Source organism: Pseudoliparis swirei, chromosome 15 (genome assembly GCF_029220125.1).
Source record: "Pseudoliparis swirei isolate HS2019 ecotype Mariana Trench chromosome 15, NWPU_hadal_v1, whole genome shotgun sequence".
Lineage (NCBI taxonomy): Eukaryota > Metazoa > Chordata > Actinopteri > Perciformes > Liparidae > Pseudoliparis > Pseudoliparis swirei.
The window spans coordinates 18317027-18340079 of NC_079402.1; the positions used below are offsets into that span (position 1 = coordinate 18317027).

At 43.1% G+C, this 23053-nt stretch overlaps 1 protein-coding gene across 1 annotated transcript in view; it reads left to right on the top strand.

The window, feature by feature from the left end:
* The first annotated feature begins 1741 nt into the window (after positions 1 to 1741).
* Positions 1742 to 23053, top strand: part of LOC130205383 (netrin receptor UNC5D-like) — a 181429-nt gene continuing 160117 nt past the window's right edge. The window contains exon 1 of the mRNA XM_056432711.1: positions 1742 to 1835. Coding sequence (XP_056288686.1) covers positions 1742 to 1835 — 94 coding nt within the window. The remainder of the gene's footprint in view (positions 1836 to 23053) is intronic.

A 23053-nucleotide genomic window follows, 5' to 3' on the forward strand; every position in this document is an offset into this window, starting at 1 on the left:
CACTTAAAAATGTCTTTATTTTTCAAAGAAAAGCACTGTTTTTTCAATAAAGATAACATTAAATTAATCAAAAATACACTCTATACATTGTTAATGTGGTAAATGACTATTCAAGGTGGAAGTGTCTGGTTTCTAATGAAATATCTCCATAGGTGTCTAGAGGCCCATTTCCATCAACGATCACTCCAGTGTTCTAATGGTACATTGTGTTTGCTAATCGCCTTAGAAGACTAATGTCTGATTAGAAAACCCTTGTGCAATTATGTGAGCACAGCTGAAAACAGTTATGCTGGTGATATAAGCTATACAACTGGCCTTCCTTTGAGCTTGAAGTTTGTAGAACAAAATTAATACTTCAAATATTAATAATTATTTCTAACCTTGTTAATGTCTTGACTATATTTTCTATTCAATTTTCAATTCATTTGATAAATAAAAATGAGTTTTCATGGAAGACACAAAATTGTCTGGGTGACCCCAAACTTTTGAACGGCAGTGTATATATATATTAATAGCACTGAACACCCTTAGTAGAACAAATAAGATCACCTCAGCCAACTACCACATAACAAATGCTGTTTATTTGCATCCATAATTGTTATATAACAACATAGTGTGATATAGAATCAATTTGCCTGCATGGGTATTTTCATGCCTCAGACATTTTGCTAATTTTTTTAAAGTCAATATTTCTCCACCTTCTGCCTTCCTCTTTAATTACATTAAGGCTGTGTTTATGATTCAGTAATAATCAAAAAATCATATAATATCCTTAACATCTTCCCTGAATTCAATACTTTCAAGTATTTTTTTGTATTTTCAGCTTTATTTCGATTATTTTAATCTACTTTACTTACTTTTACTGAATATCTCCTCCACCTCTTATGTATTTCCCCAGGCTGCTCGCTCCAATAAAACACAGAAGATGAATAAATCATCTATAAAAAAGGACACTGGGAACGAGGCAGCCCGATTTAACTGAGCTCCTACTTAATTGGTAATTGGACACCAATCGCACGGCCATATGCTCATAAGCTGAACATTGGCATTCATTAGTAAAAATGTATTTTTCCAGACAACATCACTGGCTGAACGTCATGGTGCAGATTCCAACCACCACATGTATGTCGAGAAAACCGGCTTGGGCTGAAAATGTGAAGAGGAATAAAACCAACATCAACAACAACAACAACAACAACCACGGGGAGAGGTAATTGAAAGCTGTTGTTTTACGCACAAACGAAGCACGTGCGCGCATGCACACACACAGACACACACACACGCCGTTTTAATTTCTCAACAGGTCCACATGGAGGTTGGACCAAACCCATTTCTCTCTCTCTCTCTCTCTCTCTCACTCCCCCCCCCCCCCCACCCGCTCTCTCTCCCTCTACCGAAAACCCGAAAGCAGTTAGCTCGCGCGCGCTCTAGTCTAATTATTCCCCTCTCCTCGCGCAGCGGAGTGCGGACTGCTCTGAAAGCTCCGCACTACTTTCCATCTCTTCCCACCGCACTGCGATTCCGCGAGGCTACCGGCTCTCAGCGGCGGACACTAGACTAACCAGACACCTGGACCAGGGGTGGAGGAGGAGGAGGAGGTGGTGGAGGTGGTGGAGGTGGTCGGGGTCGTCCGTCGGGCCACGAGACCGCGCGTGGAGGCACCGACGAGCACTCGGAACATGCTGGAGAGCCGAGTCCGGTGCCCCCAGACCCGACGGGGAGGGACACACGCGGAGCAGTGATGGGACAGTTTTCGGGAGGATGCTACCTGAGTTTGGGCATCCTCGGGCTCCTCGTGCTCCTCGGCTCGCGAGTCCCGGCCACGTCCGCGAGAGGTAAGCGCAGCGCAGACACTCTTTGAGCTGCATGTGTTTTGATCCCGTGGGGGGTTCAAGGGGGGGAGAATAAACTCGGGAAAAACAAAGACGTGTGAGTCTCGAAGGACAGCTGCGGTTTGAAGTGTGTGTTGGTTCTGAAAAGTGATTTCGTGGCGAATGGTGTGTGTGTGTATGTGTGTGTGTGTGTGTGTGTGTGTGTGTGTGTGTGCGCGTGACTGTGTAAAAAAAAAAAAATTTATTTGTATTTATTTTTAAGCTTGCATTTGCATTATGACAAGTTTTGATTTGGCTTTGCCGTATTTGATGAATGTGGTTCTTTTTGACAAGGTGGGTGTTTAAAAAAAATAACATTTAATTTAAAGGTTAAAAACTGAACCGCTGGCCGATCCCAGATCAGTTTGACCGGCAGTTTTTTTGTGCTCAAATAACGTTAACACCAAAGATCGTATCCGCTCTGCTGCACCTTTCACCTGTAATGGAAAGGGAGATGGTATCGCTCTGTATCTTACCCACAGCCCACTGTGGGAGTGCCTGACGACTCATTTATGTGCCAAGTTTCACTCTTTTTTTTTCCTTTACACATTTTATTCAATTTTTCTTTGGCTGCAAAATTCAAACGCATGTTGAGGATTTCTAGAGGCTCTCATTCTGTCATTGTTTTTTTTCCCTTTTTGAGGACAGATATTTGTCGTAATGAAGAAGATGGTCCCGTGCCCGGGTGCCGGCGTCTCATTCTTAAGTGCACCATATTCTATTCCCACGCTTGGTAAAAAATGGAGATGATCGTTGTTCTCTTTGAATGTTGTGCACGCTTCTTTCTTGTTTTTAATTCCCCAGACGTCATCCAGTGGGTATACAAAGTGCCAGCATGCCTAACTGCTATTAAGAGGTACCCGTGCTGTAAATCCTCTGCGTCTCTCTTAATGCACACGCTGGGGATTTGTTTGTGCCTCAAGGCCTCAGAGAAGACCGAGCTCTTATGGCGTGGTTCATAAATGTTTTCCTATTTGGTCATCATGGAATCTCATCCTTTCTTCTTCTGGTGAATCCGTCCTGACCTATTGACATCCATTTTTCGCTCACATGGCAGTGAAGCAAAGAAGCATTTGCAAGTCAATTAGTGAACTAGCCCCGAGGATTTAATTTCTGCATCCCAAGTTCTGAAATTAGCTTCAACTTTAGAACATTTGCATAGCATAAATAATAGATTATGCATATGTATCTTCGGGGCAACTTTGCATATATCGAGATCAGAAGTATTTTAGCCTTTCTATTTATTTAAGTCAGAGCGTTACATATGACCTTTTTGAAAAGTGTCTGTGTGTTACATGACCAGCATTTCCTCAGTGGCTCCATTTCCATGCATGCTGTTTGATAGGAGTGACCTATGCTTGGCAGCGAAAGCAACAACAACGTTGTGAGTGCATGAAGGTACAATGTGCCTGTGTGTGTGTGTGTGTGTGTGCACAATGTATTTTTCATCAGCTGCATAGGTATATGTTGTCATAAAGTGGCATCTGCGATGGCTTTCTGCCAGGCTGTGGAATCAACTATTTATGTCGTGCAATAATATGGATGTCAAACCGTCAAATACTTTATGCAGAAGAACTGACATGGGGGAAAAAGCAGAGTACACAAAAAATGGCTAAATAATGTAAAACCTACAGCACTGTTGGTAAAAAAAAAAAAAAGGATTGAGTGATCGAGCCTACACACACACACATGCACACACACACTGATTATTCAGCATCCTAATTTAATCTCTATGCCTCGCAAGGACGGGACCCTCTCACTCACCTGCAAGCTTTCAATTTAAATAAAGAGGAACACAAAGTGAGGATAATATAGAATCACTGCCCACAGGTGGATTCAGGGGGGGGGGGGGGGGGCAGTTAACGGGTAATATGTTTATATGTGTGGAGACGTGTAACGCGCGAGCGTGGCGACTCAGCTCGAGTCATCTGTGTGAAGAGCCAGTCTCTGAATACATTTTATTTTTTTGAAGCTATATGTATGATTTAGAGAAAATGCTCCATTGTCACATTTCAACCGAAGCCAACCTCAAAACAATGTGTCATTTCACGTGTGGGTTTTAGTTCAATTGGGGGAAATAGAGCTCCTACAAACACAAAGCTTGTAGATTATGGATGCAACACACAATTACCTCCAGTATGCGGGTGATTTTCGCAATTTATTGTTTAATCTGTGCGAATATCATCACAAATTTATAAAAACCCAATGTGATGAAATGCGATTCCAAGACTAAAAGATGGAGGTGTGCATTAAATACTGTCACATCAGATATAGCAGCAAGTTCTCACAATTCAGACACTGTAGCAAACGAATGTTGGCATTTCTCTTTGAAAAGTGACGGTAACATTTTTTAGGGCATTTGTTTTAGCTTAAACTTCTTTTTAAAAATGGGTTCCCAGTGAGGAGACGGCACGTCAAGCCGCCCAAAGAAAAACACGCTGCACCCGGCACCGTTTTCCTGAAAGGTCGTACAGCGCTTCCAGTTGAAATCGGTGAAACGTTTCATAAAAGCCCCGGTGGGTGACGTCTCTGTAGAAAATGGAGGAAAAGTTGGTTTGGGCCATGTTGGTTCACCCTGAAAATGGACGGATGGACAGAATTGTATTATTCTATTAATATGTATCTAAGTTCTGCCAAACACAATTTATTTAACACACTGGTATTGTATTTTTTGTGTGTATATGCCGATATGCTCCTTATGGTATTGAAAAGCAAAAAAGCAACAAAAAAAGAAGTTATCAACGTCTCTGCCTGATGGACTTTAATAGGGTCGGGGAGGTGAAATCAAGGTGCCGTGACACGGGCATGACCCCGCGGTTGAGCCTGGAGCAAAGCACCGCTAACGGATGTCCGGTTACATCACGCTCCAGCAGGTCAGGTAGAATAACTGCCACTCGAACCTTCCTGCAACCTGAACGTCCTGCATAGATCTGGGGTATAAAAAATAAAAAAAACATGATAGTCAACAATCCCAGCAGCACTGTAAGACGCTCGCACGATTACGTTTAAATTCAGGGACACAAAGGTTCTTTTCATTTCGTCAAACTTGACCACGCCCGACGCGGCCGCGGTCCCTCCTGCCGCTACAAAAAACCTCCAACCTGACTCGAGCGTGGCGTAAGTGAACAAACTCCAGATAGAAGCAGAGAGCGGGAGTGAGAGAGTGGAATAAAGGGCAATGGAGTCATCTCTGCCATGTTTTATTAATCCCCCAAAAAATGACTGCCAGACTCTTTTCCAAGCTGCGGCTTTGATTTAACTGACATTTCGCGTGAGATGAATTTGCGAGCACAGATGGGCTGGTATCCACCGTTGTTTCTATTCCGGAGGAGATCGCATGGCGGTCATATTGCCCAGTTTCGCTCTTGCATTATTCAAAGGGAACCCATTTCTCCAACCCCTCCCCCCCCCCCTCCCCTCAGCATTTCTACTCCACGTTCAGAGGAATCTAAGGATACACGCAGCCAAACAAGGCTGAGGAATACTGTCTGCAGTGAAGGCAGAAAGTTACTAAATCAAATATGTTTTTTGCAAATAAAGACATTTTTGCTTGAAAGTATCCATTGCGGCGATAAAGCGTGGGGACCGTCTCTGTGGACGGCGCTCAAATAGCTATTGTTTTTTGTCTTGTATTAAGACTCTTGGAATCTGGTCAATAGACAATCTGTTGTCCACAGTATTACCATGAGAGGTACGATGGATTGGTACACAATGCTTTTGTTTGCGTCAATAAAAACAAAACCAATGGTTTCATTATATATCTGTTGATGCAATGTCCGATCAAGTTTTGCCTTTGTCGTCTTGTAGAATCTTTCCACGTCATCAGTATTTTTTAGTGATGTTCCTGTCCCGATAAAACTCCGAAAATGAACCGTATATTCACAATTTGTTTGTGCACTACAGTCACAAAGCCACAGGTTTGGCTTTTTGGCCCTCGCCATCTTGTTCCGCCCGGAAACAAGTGCAACGCCGTGGTGGCGACCTGTTGATCACGAGATGGCCACGCCCCTAAAGCCTATCCTTCTTAATTGTCTTAACTCAATGGGACCATAGTTTATTAAAATAATCATGCTGTATTGAAGGAGAATTCAAACAAGCGATTGCGAGCATAAACTTATGCGAAGTGTGTTTTTATATTTTTCTTATTACCTTCGCATTGAAAATGCGGAAGGTTATAGATAGATAGATAGATAGATATATACTTTATTAATCCCCAAGGGGAAATTTGTCGAGCCAGTAGCAGCAACACACAAGAATAAAAAAAATAAAAAAAAACACAAAATATAAGAAGGGTTAGGGTGATCTGAACTGCCTCATAGCTGTCTCTCCTTGTGGCAGCGGAGGAGAAAGTACTCCCTGTCCCTGTAGGAGGGTTGTCCATTCTTCTCCTCTTGTTCCAGGTTATGTTTTGATCGCCGTGTATTTATTTATTTATTTGTATGCGTGTTACTCGCATAATTAAAAAAGTATTAAACCGAATCGCATGAAATTTGGTGGGATGATTGGTTATTATCCGGGGACCATTTGATTAGATTTTGGGATCGATCGGGTCAAAGGTCAAGGTCATGAAAAGGTCAACATCTTCTTTTTACCATAGCGCGGTCAATTTGTATCCAATTGGCATGCAACTAATGCCAAAATGTTCATAATTCAATGCCCAATCTTGTGATATGCAAAGGTATGCGCTCTACCGAGTGCCCGTTCTAGTTATAGAGTGTTTTTGCCTCTGTTGACCCGGAGAGCCCTGCACAATATTTCCAATGTGTCTTGGCTGTAGGTCTATTCACAAAGGACAAATAAAAACCTTGATATTTTTAAGAGAGGTGCATTCAAATCTGTCACTGGCATGTCGTGAAATGTGTAGCAGGGTGATGAAAGGATGGGCTAATTGATCGGGGTTCATTTACACATGCCCAGATCGTCCTCGATACCCACTCTTAGGATCGGCTTGTGGCATCTCCATCATATATTCATAGTTTCATACCATAGAGCAATGTTACTTTCATCATTCGGCATAACTTATACTTGTTGCCTGCATACCGAATGTGTGCACGGTGCAGTCCTAGTGAGGTATCCGATGGCCCGAACGCAGACTGACAGGGTGTCAGAAGTTGCCGTTTCAGCCTTGTCTCCTGCCACCTTGCCTCTTAGCCTTGTCTCCTGCCGCCTTGCCTCTCAGCCTCGTCTCCTGCCGCCTTGCCTCTTAGCCTTGTCTCCTGCCGCCTTGCCTCTCAGCCTCGTCTCCGGCAGCCTTGAAGCTCTCTTGTTCGACAGGAGCTGGCATTGCTGTCATGTGTTTCCTAATAACAGAGAAAGCGGAAGCCTTGGAAATAACTGCGTGTCCACAATTCACCATTCAATGCCTCGCTGGCCAACTGAAGGGCATCGCCACAAAAGCCAAGATTCACACCACACGTACGCCATTCACTTCAATGCCAACCCCCCCCCGCCTTCTTGTACTTCCCTCTTCTTATTTCCCAGATTGTATCAACAGTATGGGTCGCGGCATTTTTGTTCCTCTGAAGCACTTTTATTTCATGAATACCCCGTCGCCCTCATCCTTTCTTGTTGTCCACTCCCCCCCTTGCAATCCCCCCTCCGTGTAATTTAGTTTCTGTGGATCGCTGCTGTGACGAATGTTTCGGTTCTGGTATCATTTCTCACCTCACCTGACTGAAGGAGAGAGGAGAGGAGAGCCGGAGCGTGGAGAGGCAGAGAGCGAGGGAGCAGGGAGTGTTTGAAGCAGAAAAGCAGAAGGAGAGAGGGGGGAGGGGGGGGGGGGTCACAGTGCAGAATACCTAAGCGTCTCATGTTATCAGTAACTGCCACGGCTGTTTGTCAGTGACAGCGAGCACCTGTCACTGTTCTCCCTGATGGATTCATTTCAAGAGTAATCAAAAGCAAATGCATATTTAATGACTTTTGGATTAAAGTAGGTGCTCACTGGGTCTTTGTGTGTGTGTGTGTGTGTGCGGCAGTGTTTTGACATGCAGAAATGAACATGTTCCAGTGCCGGTGTTGATGTTGAGTGACGGGGAAACGAATGAGAGTTAGAATCAAAAAGAGCATCGGGCAGAATCAACGTTTTCTTCTTTTTTCTCTTCCGTCGTCTCTCGAGTGACAACGTTGATCTGAAAACGTATTGGAAACGCATTAAATGTGAGAAATGTAAGTAATGCATGCAGGCGAGCCTGCGATTGATTTCCTTGTTAGCGCGCTTCAGATAGCGTGTACTTAAAGAAACACGCCCCGTCGTGTCGGCTCAGTCGTCGGCCGTCGCCGTAGGTTCGAGGCCCGGTCGAGCGCGGTGGTAAATGTTTGAGGAAATTGTCGACATTTAAGATGGACTGAGGACATTTAACGCCCCGGCTCTGGCTTTTGTTTCGTCTTCGTCCTGACCGCAGTACTGTCGGTCGCTGTTTGGGTTGTTTGTCCACAATTCTGTAGCTCGACCTCCCTTTTGGGAGGTTAGCTCCCTCTCTCTCTATTTTTCTTACGGAAAAAAACCAAACAATTCAGATGACACCCCCGAGCTGCAGAAAAGCACAATGCCTGGCCATATTTTATGCAGCCCTATCTGTTCTCAACTGCTATTCGGTGCCGTTGAGAGTGTCATCATTGCAGGATGGGGTTTAAGATTCCCTCTCGGTGCACGAGCTCTCCATAATGCGTCTCTGTGGTCATGTGTCAATGCTCTGTCTTTCTAGAAATAAAACAAAGGGGAATGATGTCGCTGTTTGAAGAGGCCTCCTGTGCTCTTTCTGCACAGCAATGCTCGATCCCGCAGACCGTGGAGAACCGATAGTTTCGGTGCCAAAAAAGACTAACGGCGACTAAAATCTCAGAGGCAACCAGGGAACCGGAATATTCTCTTTTTTGCTTCCTGAGATGCTACATAGTGAACAACAAATCAAGAGGAGGAAATCGGTCGGGAGGACAGCCAGTTATCGTGAGCCGTTGGCAGCCGGTGGGCAGCACAGCCCTGCTCGGCTAAAGAATGGAGCCATCAGCGAGCGCTAATGGAGGTCGCGTTCAGTGTCGTCGTGATGGGTTCACGCTCTATTCACGAATGTTCGTACGAGGCGGAATTATAATGCTGTCAATATGTGTGCAAATGTAATCTTGTAAAGTCTGAACAGAGTATATTATAGGAACAGTGTGTCGCATATGGGCTGATCTATTAGCAGATATTAAATGTGATGTTAATAAATATGTTTTTCCTCAGTATAACCAAGCATAAATAAAGAATCATTGCGTTTGTCGTTACCTTAATGTGCGTCGACTCTATCTACACACAGAGCTGGTCCTCTTCAGGGCCGGCCACCATGTTTCTACCGTTACCCGGAACAGACAAACCGAAAACCGGCTCTAGATTGGGTCGTGGGCGTCTTATTTTGGTTGCAGTATGCATCGTCGGCACTAGATGGCGCCACATCCGACAAACTGCACGTTAAAATTTTTTTTCTAATTAAACAAATGAGCACACATGAATGAATGACATTATTTATTCATCGTGTGTGAACAGATTTCTAAACATTTAGTAGACTGACCATGATCCAGCGCCATGTCCAGAACACACGATTTCACCAACGCCGTCGGCTTCGAATCTGCAGCGTTTCCTCGGGAGACAGCTTTGGTTAGAACGTTTAAGGGTAGAGCAACGAACCTCTTGCTCAGCAAAAAAAAGAGTAAACTCCCTGTGTTTAGAGCCACAGTGCGACTCACTGCACCTTTTCTCTCTAACAGTTGTTCAATGCGTCTTCAATAGTCAGAAGTTTAAACGTTCATTCTGAGGCCTCCCTGCCGTCAGCCGCCTTCACTTCCCTCGCCATCGATGCCAGAAGCAGCTCTTTTCTTTTTGTTTCTACTTCCTGGCCTGATCAGTGGTGACAGGTCACTCTTTGAGTCTAAAGAACTGCACAGCTTCTTTCTAATGCTCCAGGTTCACAGCTCTAGACCTGCCTCAACCCAGACCATTAACCCAGACCAGGCTTCACAACTCAAGAGTTCTTTTCAGACTACAATGCAGTGAGGAGTCACGTTCTTTTCTCTTGAAATATGTTTCTACGTTTTCTTTTTTTAAATTATTTTGCTCCTTTTTCGAAATGATTATGGATAAAAACTAAAGCTTGCTTTAGTCCACAATCCTCTCGGTGTATTGCAGCGACATCGTCTGCTGCAGCCTTGACACATTTGCAAAAAAAACTCTTATTTGCGCTTCTGATTTACATATAAAAGAAAATGTAAAAAAATATACGGTTACAATAAATACCCCTATTTTATTTACAGTCTCCCTGAGCTGTTATGAATTCCTTTCCTTTTGCGTGTTGACACTGGTTAATGACTTGAACAGTTGCATTTGAATGTTTATCCGTTCGTGAGCTTGTGTGTTTTCTCCTGCTCTCCGAGCACCTCTGTCCGGTTATGCATGTGTGACTTTGATGAGGTTCCCCTTCAGCCAAGGACTCCCCTTTGTCATTAAGATAGATAACCTCTCTTCTGTGCATCGATGTGGCTACATTCATTTAAAGACTACTTTTGTTTCACCTCACAGACAGCCGAATCAACAAAAAGCTTTGCCTATTTCTGCTTCATTTCATCTTAGCCGCTTTGGACCGACTCAACCCCGGAGCTGATGACAGATGCTGCCACAGCATCTACTTTATAATGTCGCAACTCCTTTTGTACAAGTGTGTTTTATTCAGGAATAAATGCCAGTATTATTAATATTTTTGCAATTAAGTTATGCTATAGCCAGTATTTCCGTATCACCACAGCATGAATAGATGGCCGTATACCTCCAAGTTCTATGGAGCTCCACGGTTATTCAGAAACTGTTGAGAACACATTAAATCCCCCATACTGTCGCACTGTGCCTTTATTTCAAACAACATGGGGCATGATTATTCTGAAACAACTGTACGACATAGCTGAGTGTGGATAGTTGTCACGCTGGCTCCATATTTAAACCGCAGATCTCGTTTGACAAGCTGCGGGAATTACCACCAGTCGGTCCGGCGCCAGAGACTTAGGCATGATGAAAGCACGCTATATATCTCAATGATAGGGTGGATTTTTTAAAAGGTTACTGGAAATAGATATGAATAAATGTGTATTAACTGGATGAAAGAGTGCAAATGTTCAAGTCCTTTCATGTCATTTTTTAACCGAGTGATCTAACTGCTTGTAAAAGTGCCTTTTGTGTTCAATAATCCTTTTTCATGCTAAGTGTAGTTTGACATGAATGGCTTTTTTGTTTGTTTTTTAGTTGCAAAAGAAGTGTATTAGAGAGTGCGATGACTGTTCTCTAAGCCCCGCCCCCTGCACTGCTACCGTGTCAAGCTGAGTTACCGTGGAGCCCAAACTGCCACGAAAAATATGAATTTCTTTGGGGGACAAAACTAAAAACGAGAATTCGGAGAGAAGCAGACAAAAAGGTCTGTATGTATAAAGGATATATCCAGCAGGGCTTCGGTCGGAAAGTCAAAAAATAACCGTACGTCTGCTCCTGACCACTTTTCCTTGACCTCTATGGAAAACGTCCCGGGGTCGAGGAACAAGTTCATGGAAAAGACTACACTTTCACTAAGCACCTAGATGATGATGCCTCGGGGGATGTCAACCATGGCCAAAGTACAACAGAGGACTATAAAACAAATAAAATATGACTCACGCAACCTCTGATGCTGTTGCATGCATAAAGAGCTTCTTTTGTGACAAGCTGTGCGTGAAAGAGCGAAACCAGAGCTCCTTCCTTCCTGCTGCAGTCACACTAAACAATCAACACTGCTTCAGTTTAAATTCCCTCAGGCATTATCAACATTTCCTTTGTGAAATAATGCAGGTTCAACAATTATTACAGTAATATTTAGCTCATTAACAGTTTATTAAGAAGCTTTTTTCTTTTCTTTTTTCTGCTGCTTCTTGTTAATTGAGAATAAGAATGTGTTAATTGACAGCTTGCTATATTTACTTTTCATTTTATTTCCTCTTCTTTTTTTTAAACGTATTTGTGACATGTTTCAATTAAATAAATATGAATAAAAATGAAACAGTAAGAGTGCCACTGTCTATTCATATGAATCCACATAACTCCCATTAGTTTATGACAAGTTATGAAAAGTTAGGCATATCGTTTGTTTACATGGACTGGTGCCTCTCTTTAATTGTTTCCACCGCAAAGAATTGTGGGGCGGCATTACCTTCTTTCCTTTGGTAAAGAAAGGTCCAGTGTTTCCTTTGCTAAAGGAGCTGAGTGAGGAAGCACTGAAGCGCCTTTCTTTAGGATTTAGATAATTCAAACAGCCCCTATAATGGCGGCCGCTTCGATACTTCGGGTCATTTCTCTGTTAGCAACCTTCCTGAAGCCAACCGACACATCACCTGGAGACCGAGACCGGAGCCACTGGAATTAAGTGAAGTCGGGTAGGTCTTTATTCACTGTTCCAATTATTAAATAGCGGCATGTGCAGACCTTCCGTAGCTTGAGCTAATGCTAGTTCAACTAGAACGGGCACTCGGTAGAGCGCATACCTTCGCATATCACAAGATTGGGCATTGAATTATGAACATTTTGGCATTAGTTGCATGCCAATTGGACAAAAATGTATCGTGCTATGGTAAAAAAAATGATTATGACCTTGACCTTGACCTTTGACCCGATTGATCCCAAAATCTAATCAAATGGTCCCCGGATAATAACCAATCATCCCACCAAATTCCATGTGATTCAAAAAGATTTGACCTGTTCATGACCCTTGACCTTTGACCCGATCGATCCCACAATCTAATCAACTGGTCCCCGGATAATAAACAATCATCCCATCAAATTTCATGCGATTCGGTTCAATACTTTTTGAGTTTTGCGAATAACACGCATACAAATAAATAAATAAATAAATACACGGCGATCAAAACATAACCTTCCGGCATTTTCAATGCGAAGGTAATTATGTTTCACATATGTATATCACCTTCCAGGAACATCTCAAACCATTGCATTGGTGGTCACTTGCCTATGCTGTGATTGGCCAGGAGGAGGATCAGTTGTCATCCTGTCGTGGTCGGACGCCAGCGTGCACACATGTACTGACAGGATCCATATTCAAAAAGCACTGAATTGTAGTCTTGTCGTACGCGAAATTGAAATGTCAGGTTGAAATGAGCGTACCTCGAATTAGAATGTGGAAGACAGAAAAGACGAGCAATCGCGCCGCAGTATCTCGCGTTGCCATTTTTTTGGTTTGCATTGTGTCGGCTGACGCCGCGCGCTACCTCGACACCAGATGTGATGGCGAGAGTGAAAAGGCTCGCACTTCCTTTTGTCCGACGGATCGTAATTAGACTGGAGCACCGGTCTCATCCTCCCACCAGTAATCAGCTATCTTGAGATCTGCTAATGTCAAGGTATCATTCTCATTTCCCTGTGTGTGTGTGTGTGTGTGTGTAGCGTTAATCCAAAACAAGGCCTGATAAAATGAGAGGATAAAACCCAATTACCCAGTAGGCAGTCCTGAGTCATCTCCCATTTGTCCCAGCCATTTTCTCCTCTAGTCTAGTCTTCTTTATCTCGACTTGTGTGCTTTACTCAAAGATCGCCCCAGCTGATTTCAATCTGTAGGTGAACACCAAAAAAAAAAAAAAAGTCGAAGGAGAAACTGAAGTGATATAGTGAGGCAATCGATGCCGAGCGGGCTCGCACAAAGGGATCCTCTCTTTTCTCCTCGGTACAATCTTCCACCGCGATTGAAGTTTGTGTGCGCCGGGGCTTCTGAGGGGACCAATTAGGGAGCGGCGGGGCGGGAGCATGAACTGCTCGCCCCTCTAATAGCCTCCGGGCCGGAGCGGTCCTGATCCACAGGCAGGCGATAACTCGGGCCTCCCCGGTCCCGGGCAAAAATGAATGCCAACAATCAAAACAAAAAATTATGAATAAATGCTCTGGCATGTACAACACTTTATTTTTTGCTCATATTAATAATAGAATAAACCGATGTCTATGTTGAAGCGACTTGTTTTGTATGGCCGGACGGCTAAGTGCGAAGACAGACCCGAGTCATCTCCGGACCTTTTGCTAAAGATTACAGAAATCGGCATCTTTTTTTATTATTAGCTTTTAGAATAAACCGTCGCATTTTGTGTGTGTGTGTGTGTGTGTGTGTTTTTGTTTTCTTTCTTTGTCGTGCTCGGCGGGTCCCAGTCTTTGTTGTCTGTTGAATACAGTGAATACAGTCGTTGTTGTATCGCCCTCACACACTGAAGGAGTATGTATATATATATTGGGCTCAGTCTCCGCTGACCTACGAGGTGTGTGATAACCTACAGGAACAGCGGGTTTGTTTTTCAGGGCTAATGGAGAACAGTCCCCAGGCAGAACACGAACCAGTGATGTCATGACCCTTCTTATAGGGATTGTGTTCACTCTCAGATGGGGTAAAGTCCATAATATAATGTGAAGGGCTTAAGTATAATCAATAGCCGTAGATATCATTTACCGAGCTCTTCAAACACACCAGCTATTGAATTACCGGTATGTTCCCGTTCTGATTATTCTGGTCTGAAGTAGCTTGTTTTTGTTCCTGCTGCTGATGTACTCAGGGCACTCCTTCTGTCTCGACAACTGTAGCACAGAGAGTGCAAAAGAGAGGCTTATCTTTATTGAAGCAAAACAATAGTTTAGTCCATAGGAAGAGCATTTCCTGCTCCTCTGAGGATGGATACGGCCCTGTCCTGTTGCCTTCAGGACTCCAACTTGGATTATTTATCCTTAAAATGTACACGTCGGGGTTTGACAGATGACAATGTTAACCTTTTCTTTCTCCGATGTTTCTTTCTCCAGTTCACGGATAAGCGTATAGCGTTCGTGCTTGTGCTTGTAATTTCTGGATTTGGGGGTGGGGTGGGGGGGGGCGACATCAATTCTGAGACGCATCACGATTCTCCCTTAAATGGTTTAACTGGATGTTTTAACCTCAATTTGTCAACGTTACGACCGCCTGCTACAATACTGTGACAGCGGGCTGTCCGTTCCTTACCGCTGCCCCTGAACGCAACACGCACACGTGCGTCTCCTTTACTTTTATAAACTAAACACTATAGCGGCGTTTCCGTGAAGCCGTCTGAAGTCACCGAGGAAAGTGGGTCGGACGGTAGTTTCATCTTCTGCGTGACATCGTAACTGTGCACTTCATGTGATATTTATCACCGTATGTGTGGTTTCAGAAAGCGTTATTGCTAAATGCTCATTGCCTAAAATAGAGAAGATTTGTTTGAAGAGAAGTCAATATTAATTATTTGTGAATAAGAGCAGCTTCTTGTGAGGAGGATGCCTCTCCTGCTGCTTCCCTTTGCAGTGCTGCAAAATGTAGACGCGTCTCTTCTATTCGTTGCTAATATTGAATGAATTAAAGATAATGGAAGTAAATGAATCAGTTTTTTTTCATCATGAATCGTGACAAAAAATAGCAGATAAACACAGCAAAAAGAAATAAGTCAATGTATGCAAACACACTTTTTTGATGCATCAATCATTTCATAATCGCAACGTATCGCCACGTATCCCTCTGGAGCCGAATCGAATCACGAGGTGGCTGGAGAGTCCCACCCCTATTTGGTTTCATAGTGTAATAGAGTATTTAATATGATACATGCGGGAGCTCAGGTTTCATTGACACGTGTGTGTGTGTGTGTGTGTGTGTGTGCCTCGTTTTATATTATTTCCACCCGTCTCTTTCCACCACGGTGAATATGGGCACACATTTGCATGTCCATCATACAGGAAAATATCGACTTCATATTATGTCAAGTAGCAGGAGAAGTTGTCTACTTTACTCCTTTTACCTCCAGAGATTATGACAACCAGCTCCTGAAAGAGTGAACGACAAGTTGTTCTACAAGGCTTCCTCGTGGTGCGGAATTAAATATAATATATTGCACAGGCGTTCCTCCTGTTATGCCTTACAGTAAATTTGATTAATTATTGTGTGTTTGTGTGCACTTTGATTGGAGGTTTCTCCCCCAGTGTACCCTCCGGGCCCAGAGGCATCTCATGTGGTCTAATTGTGGTTGTAGGTGCTATTGATTAGTCTCCATCTCTCTGGAATGCTGATGCTCTTTTCCATCCCACAGAGTCCCCAGTTCCTTTCAATTTATGTCTCCTGCTTTTATTCATCTCATCAAAACGTGTTTTTCATGTACAAAAAATTGCTAATTTGATCCTTCGCATGTAAGATGCAGCGAATATTGCGCAACACGTGCATTGCAAAGTCAGCACGGGGGTTGTCACGAAACCAAAATTATAACTTCGATATGATACTTGCCATAAATATCATGATTCCCAGTTACTTACGATACAACATCACAAATACAATAGGATACTGGTATATGTATCTGTTATAGTCATACATTAATGTGGAGTGTGATCTGATCTTTTCTTCTTCTGACCATTGCTCTTTGCATGTCCATCAGATTTTATAAAAAAAGGCTTTTAAAATGTTCTTGAAGCCCTTCTTTTTTATTTTCAAAAGCTGGTCTCGAAATGTTATGAAATGAGTGAAATGCAAATGATCTATTCTACGCATGCTAGTATGTGTATTACTAGTTTGACCACTTGCATATTTGCATTGGTATACAGTTATACGATACAATATAAAGCATTTGGTGCATGTTCAATAGTTAGAAATCATGAGAAAGAATTACTTCAATAGAAACTTAAACCCTTTAAAAAAAAAACTTTATTTAGTATGTATACGTGTGGAAATGGTGTCAGGGTTGTGTTATTATTATTATCAGATAATGTATTTAATGGTGAGAAAAAGTAATTTTAACATCATTTGTATTATACCTCCTTATATTGTATTTGATCTGTATGGTTCCTTTTTTTAACACCATCCAATTGTCGAGTGTAAACCGGGCCTTTCTTTTACCACTGATCTCAGGATCTGTTCTACAGTATCTGTTCTCCATGTCTACAGTATATGTTCTCCATGCAGTATATGTTCTCCATGTCTACAGTATCTGTTCTCCATACAGTATATGTTCTCCATGTCTACAGTATATGTTCTCCATGTCTAAAGTATCTGTTCTCCATGCAGTATCTGTTCTCCACCTGCTCCGTTTCTGTCACTCGCTCGTTAGCACATCCACCACTTGTGATTTAATATTGCTCATCTACTTTACGATGGCGCATTATATTCTGCGCTCCACATGATTAAAGTGGTAATGGCCTGAGACGGGTGTCTCGCTGTACCAGGAGGCCCCGGTGTTGGTGCTTTATCGTGACTTTCTACTAAGTTTGAGAGCAAAGCTTTAAGGACTGGAGACGCAATGTTCTGGCTAATCCACGTACAGGAACCACGCTGTGCGCCGCTCGCTGTGACTCATTCTCTTCTGTTACTTTGTGCCGTCTGTATTAAAAAGACTGTCTTTCCTAAATGAGAGTTTGGAATCCACGTCGTCTCACACCTGTAATGGAGAATCGTTTGAGCTATTCATAACAACCAGGTTGTTCCAGAGTGTTTTCTCATTTACTTCTTCTGTCATATGAGAGTGTAAATGCAAATTAACATTGTGTTACTTATTCTTTTGGTACTGATAGAGAGCACAGTCATTACTCTCACAAATGAGCTCACCATAGTCAGGTAGACGTAAAAGTAATTGGTCTTCGGCATTTTTTTACAAATGACTAACGCTTACATTTTTACATTTGAGTGAGCACAGTCTCCAAATACAAGCGAGTTATTAGTTATTCCAAGACACACAAAGATGTATTTGACAGTCTGTCCTTCTGTCTGGTTGAGATCGGAGTGCAGGGCAATTTATTGATTTGATATTTATTTCAGGATATGAGACTAGATACGGTTATATATATTATAATATATCATGTGTTGCCTTGTCCTTGTTTTAAACATTACAATAAAAAGGATGTAACTTTATGAACTTATACACTTCTTGCCGTTGAATTAACTTCACTCACTTCCTCATTCTATCCACATTAATGATGATTATTTCACAATAATCTCATTGTGTAAATATTATTTGGAAAAGCACCAATGGGCAACCCTACAATATCGTCACATCAATATTGAGGAAAATATGTATTTAATTTGTATTTAATTTTCTCCATATAGCCCGGATCTACATTGATTGCGCTCATACATTTGATTAAAAATGTGTATTTTATATGGTACATATCATATCTATTCAAGGACCTATTATAGAGCCATATATTTAGGTAACCATTTAGACTAATAAGATGCTATTGAAATAAACCATCATCCAAAAATGTAGCCGTAACATATATATAAGCCTGTAAATACACTTTTTTCCTGAAGTTACATGAAAACAAGAGATATATACATGTTAAAACAATTAACTAGACAATAGGAGATTGGTTCAGTTTGGTTACAGGCGACTAACACCAACAACGGTGTTGAGGTCCCTCAACCAATCGTATTAACGAGGGAGACAGTCGTCACGACCGGCGACGTAATGCGCATCCCCAAACGAGTCAGGTGTGAGGTACACTAATGCACTAAGAGAGAGAGAGAGAGAGAGTGCTCATCATCATGGCACTGTAAGAGGCGATGGTCGTTGGCTCTTTTCCATAATTTATTGGCACGCCGGCATGAGTCGGAGGCATCGTTAATGTTATCGCTTACACCTGCGGTCCAAAGACTCCAAGGAGAGCTCTGTGTTCAGAGCCACGTGTTCAACAGTTGGAGCAGTTTGAGACAAACAGCGGTTGAAGTTCACTTTAATAGACGTGTTGTCCCGGCTTGTTTATTTAGTCTTCGTTACCTGTGCCCGGGGAGGGCGTTATGTGTTGTGTCGCCGGGCGGGACTGAGTGAGTCACGCCGTCTGTCCACGCCTCGTCTCCAATTCTGCGGCAGCAAACCAGATTATATTTCGTCTGGCCGCGTGCTGGATGACCTCTCGTGGTCGCGGTGACTCACACGTTCTCAGAAAAGCTTTACATTAACTGTTTTATACCGCCACTCGGATGTGTTATCCCTAGCAGCGGCCCCCCCCATCAGGGTGGGGGCTGAGCGCTGAGACATCTGGAAACTGAAAATGCGACAAAAAAAAATGTAATGAGGGAGATGTGCATGTTGTAATACGATTTGCAAGACGCTAATTTAACTTTTTTGTCCAAACATATCAGACAAATGAGAAAAATATATTTTTTTTTTCGATGTCTCGCAATATTTTCAACAGTGGAAAATATATTTGAGCATCCATTCAGAACTGTGATGCCTTACTCATATTGTAGAACACCTCCCACTGTATCATCTCATCATCCTCCCCTGTGAAGAAGTGCATCATAAAAATGAAACTGAAGCAGACTGTACAATAACATATTGTGACTCTAATTTAATATGTGATACAACATTTGCCGTTGTCTTTTTCAATAAAACACACGACCCAAAACATTCATCACATCCCGAAGTGGTGCCAGGGTGATACAATGGCAAATAAAACCAAAAGCTATTTTATTTTGAAAAAAACCCCCAAATGACATCCCACCTCATAAATTACACATGACTCGCCTTGAACATCCTCGTTCCCTCTGCAGCGCCCTTGTTCTCTCTGCAGCGTATGCAGATGTTGTTCAGGACAGGTGGCAGTAACGGATGTTAAAGCGCAAACTTGTTGTCATCCTTCAAACCCCGGGCCCGAAGGCGAGAGCCGCTCGCAAATCTAACGGAAAAAGCTCATTTTCTTAGTCATCCCCTCCAGCTTTGAACTATAGCCGGTAATAACCGGCGAACGGTGGATCAATCTGCTTCCAAACCGACTGGATCTTTCCTCGTTTCAAGGACCCCCCCCCCCCCCCCTCCATCGAGGACAGGGCTTCGCTCATGCATCATGACATTGATTACGAGCAGCGCGGAGCAGAGGCGAGGCAGTCATTAGGCATTCTTTTTCATCATTGGCCACGCCTCCTCTGGCAGATTCTTCGCTTTTGACTGTTTGTTTTTTTCTTCTTCCAGGAATGAGGGAGCTACTCTGTTAACGGGAACAAACAAAACGCTTTGTCGGACTCTCGTATTCCAGTTCCCACCGTCTTTCAGTGGACTGAAGGCCGGACATATAACTCCGGAAACACTCCTTCACCCCCCCACACACCCTTCACAGCTTTGCCTTGGGCATCCTGTGCATTAAAAATCCCAAACACAATCTGTGACGGAGGCCAACACAAACGCACACTGTCAACATTCTTGACGTTGTGCTGAATATACAGACACAGCTCTCCAGTTTTTTTTTTTTGATACTCAAGGACCAGATGGCTCGCAGCAACGACCCCCGGTTCCCCGTACTCCCTCGAACGGACTCCCCGGAGGACACGCCGTCCAAGTACACAAAACACAAGAGCTGGTAAAGAGCCCCCCCCCCCCCCCCCCCGTGTTCCACGGCCATTGGAGGTTCGGTCAATCTGCTGAAGCCTCCAGTCTAGCACAATAAACTAAAACACCCTCTTCTTTAAAAGATGAGTTTCAAGTTTTTGTATTTTGGAAAATGGGATATGTATTTAATTGGTTGCACTAACAGGTGCATTATATATACAAATGTTCTCACAAGCCGCGTTCACAACAAAAGCGCTTTGCGAATATCCTCGTGAGTTTACTCGTTTGACCACATGTGGCTTCACTCGCGCAAGGGGCGGGGCTTATCTCAGTGGCTTTACTCCGTGGAAACAGTTATATTTTCCGCCATCCACCACAGGAATAACTAACCACTAGTTGTGCTTTATATGTTGAGGATGTCCAACAAACATTGGAAGATCGCTTTTGTTGTGAACGCACCTTTACAAGATGAAACACAAGACTCTCCATTGTGTTTCCTGCTCACACCTCTGGACCGCCCGCCATGTGGGCTGCTCCACGATGCTTCAAAGACAATACTATTTAGTGTAACACAAAATGTATGAATACCTTCATTTATTAGATTTATTTAGGTTAGATGGTGTGCATATCAACTCAAAATAAATGTGTTTCATTGGGGACTACCCTTTGCGCATGCGCCAGCTGAAAATCAGTTGTTTACATGAGGTGAAGACACTTTCAGAGCTGTACGGTGGTGTAGTGGCTAGCACCGTCGCCTCAAAAAGGAGGGGTCCGTGGGTTCAATTCCCAGTCTTCTTCTCCTTTGTGTGTGGTTATTTATTTTGTTAGTTAGTTAGTTTATATTTTGAGTTTGACAAAACACATATAATTTAATAATAATGAATATCGTTATTTTATTTATTTGATACAAAAACAGTTGACTAACTTAAATTACTTAATTTTGCACTGATTGAGTGGATGTGGAAGTTGAGTTTATAATTATTGGATGGAAAACCTGCCAACAATTTAATTGAGTTCATCCAATGAGTCATTTCTTTGAGGCAAGGAACAGGTGTGCAAGCAGGTGGCTGAATCTGAAGGCTGTCAAGGTGGGAAAACAGAACAGGGGTTCGACAAGTGGGCAGGTATGGAATGACAGAGTCCTCGGGGGAGAGGGGGGGGGAGGGGGAGAGAGACAGCACTGGCCTCGACATCACACTTGTTCATGGCACACGGTCGTGTGCACAGCTCTGACTAAAGACCATGTAATGTCCGTGGAGGAACGGGACATCAACCCTATTAACCTATTCACACTAAATGCTCTCGCTCTTGCATCCAAATTTGACATTTTTGTTGTTGACATTTCTATAATGTTTACTGGCAACCTCATAGGAAACACTTTTTGATAAGGAGCAGGACCTCCAAGAAAATGCACCTTATTTCTAAAATGAATTAATGTCATGCTCCATGGCATAAGCTGCACACAAGAGTATTTATGGCAAAAAACATATTCCTCAAATGTGTATAAATAAGCAGAGGCCCAGATTGCTCGGCCGGTCTTGTATTACCGTATCCTAAAGCTCGTGTATACAGTGAATACATGTTTTTTCAATTCAATTTCACACTATAATTTACAATATGATGCAGTAGTAGCTTAAAGTCGGAACTATGGTTTCATTTGTGCCTCTAAAAGAGTAAAGACATGAAGGTTCAGACGTTTGTGGGTTGATTATGAGACGGTACCCGACCATATTCGGCCTCGGTCTTGTCCGGTTGGATCAGAAATCATTTCCCAGACATACAGGGTATGAATTTAAAATTCACAGCGATGCATTGCTAAAAGCTTTGATCCCCTCTGCTCTTTCTTTCTTCTCCTCAACCTCTTCTCAGCAGGTAGCCGAGCATTAACCTTTCGCCAGTGTTTCTAAAATGAGGGCTGGGTCGGTGGGGGCCCGGTACCCTTACGGCACAATCCCCAATCTCCAATGTCCCAGCCTCTTGCCCCCGTGAATCGCCTCATTCATGCAAAAAGACGAGGGCTCAGTACAGGTGTCTGGCTTTGATCAAGAGGGCTCGCTCCCGAGTCGCGATTGATGGCCAACACCCAAGTGCAGAAAGCGAAAAAGTGAAAACTGAATGGAGTGTTAAAGAGCAGCGGTCCGGAGTTTCAGATCACAGGACCTACGAATATGAAGAACTAAGACATTTAGGGCACATTTCAGAATCGCTTTTCAAGCCAACAAACACATGCTGTATATTCTTGTCAATACGTATACCCCGTTGTATTTAAAATGGTTTAATGAAGAAAAAGGACGCTGTGTTCTCCCAGGCTGAATCTGAGGCGATAGGCTTCTTACCGCCGGAGCTCGGGATTGGACAAGCGTCATGATTCCGATCCGACGTCTCCTCTCTCGGGCGGCCGCTCTCTGGTCGATTGGTTTGTTCGATATGCTCGCCGGCGTTAATTTAATAAGTAGAAAAAGGCGCCTTCTGCCACATCATTTTTTTTAATGAAGGGTCACTTGTTTTGCCGCTTATCAACAATCGAGAATATCTTATTTCTAACCATTATTCATATCCTGGATCCTCCCACCACTGCAGGCGGGAGGAGAGCGGGAGCACTCCCGAGAGGACGCCGTCTCTCAGCTTCTGTAACGTATACATCGCTGGCGGTTTGCGGGGGATCGATCGGCTCTCATATCAAGTCGGCTGAGCACGGCGGATATTTAATAAACCCTGACCCACACATCATGTCTCGATAGACTTCGACTTTGACCGTATCAAAATCTGCATATTTCTATGTATTATGTTTCATCTAATTAACAGCGTCATAGCTTTGTTTATAACGTAATCATATG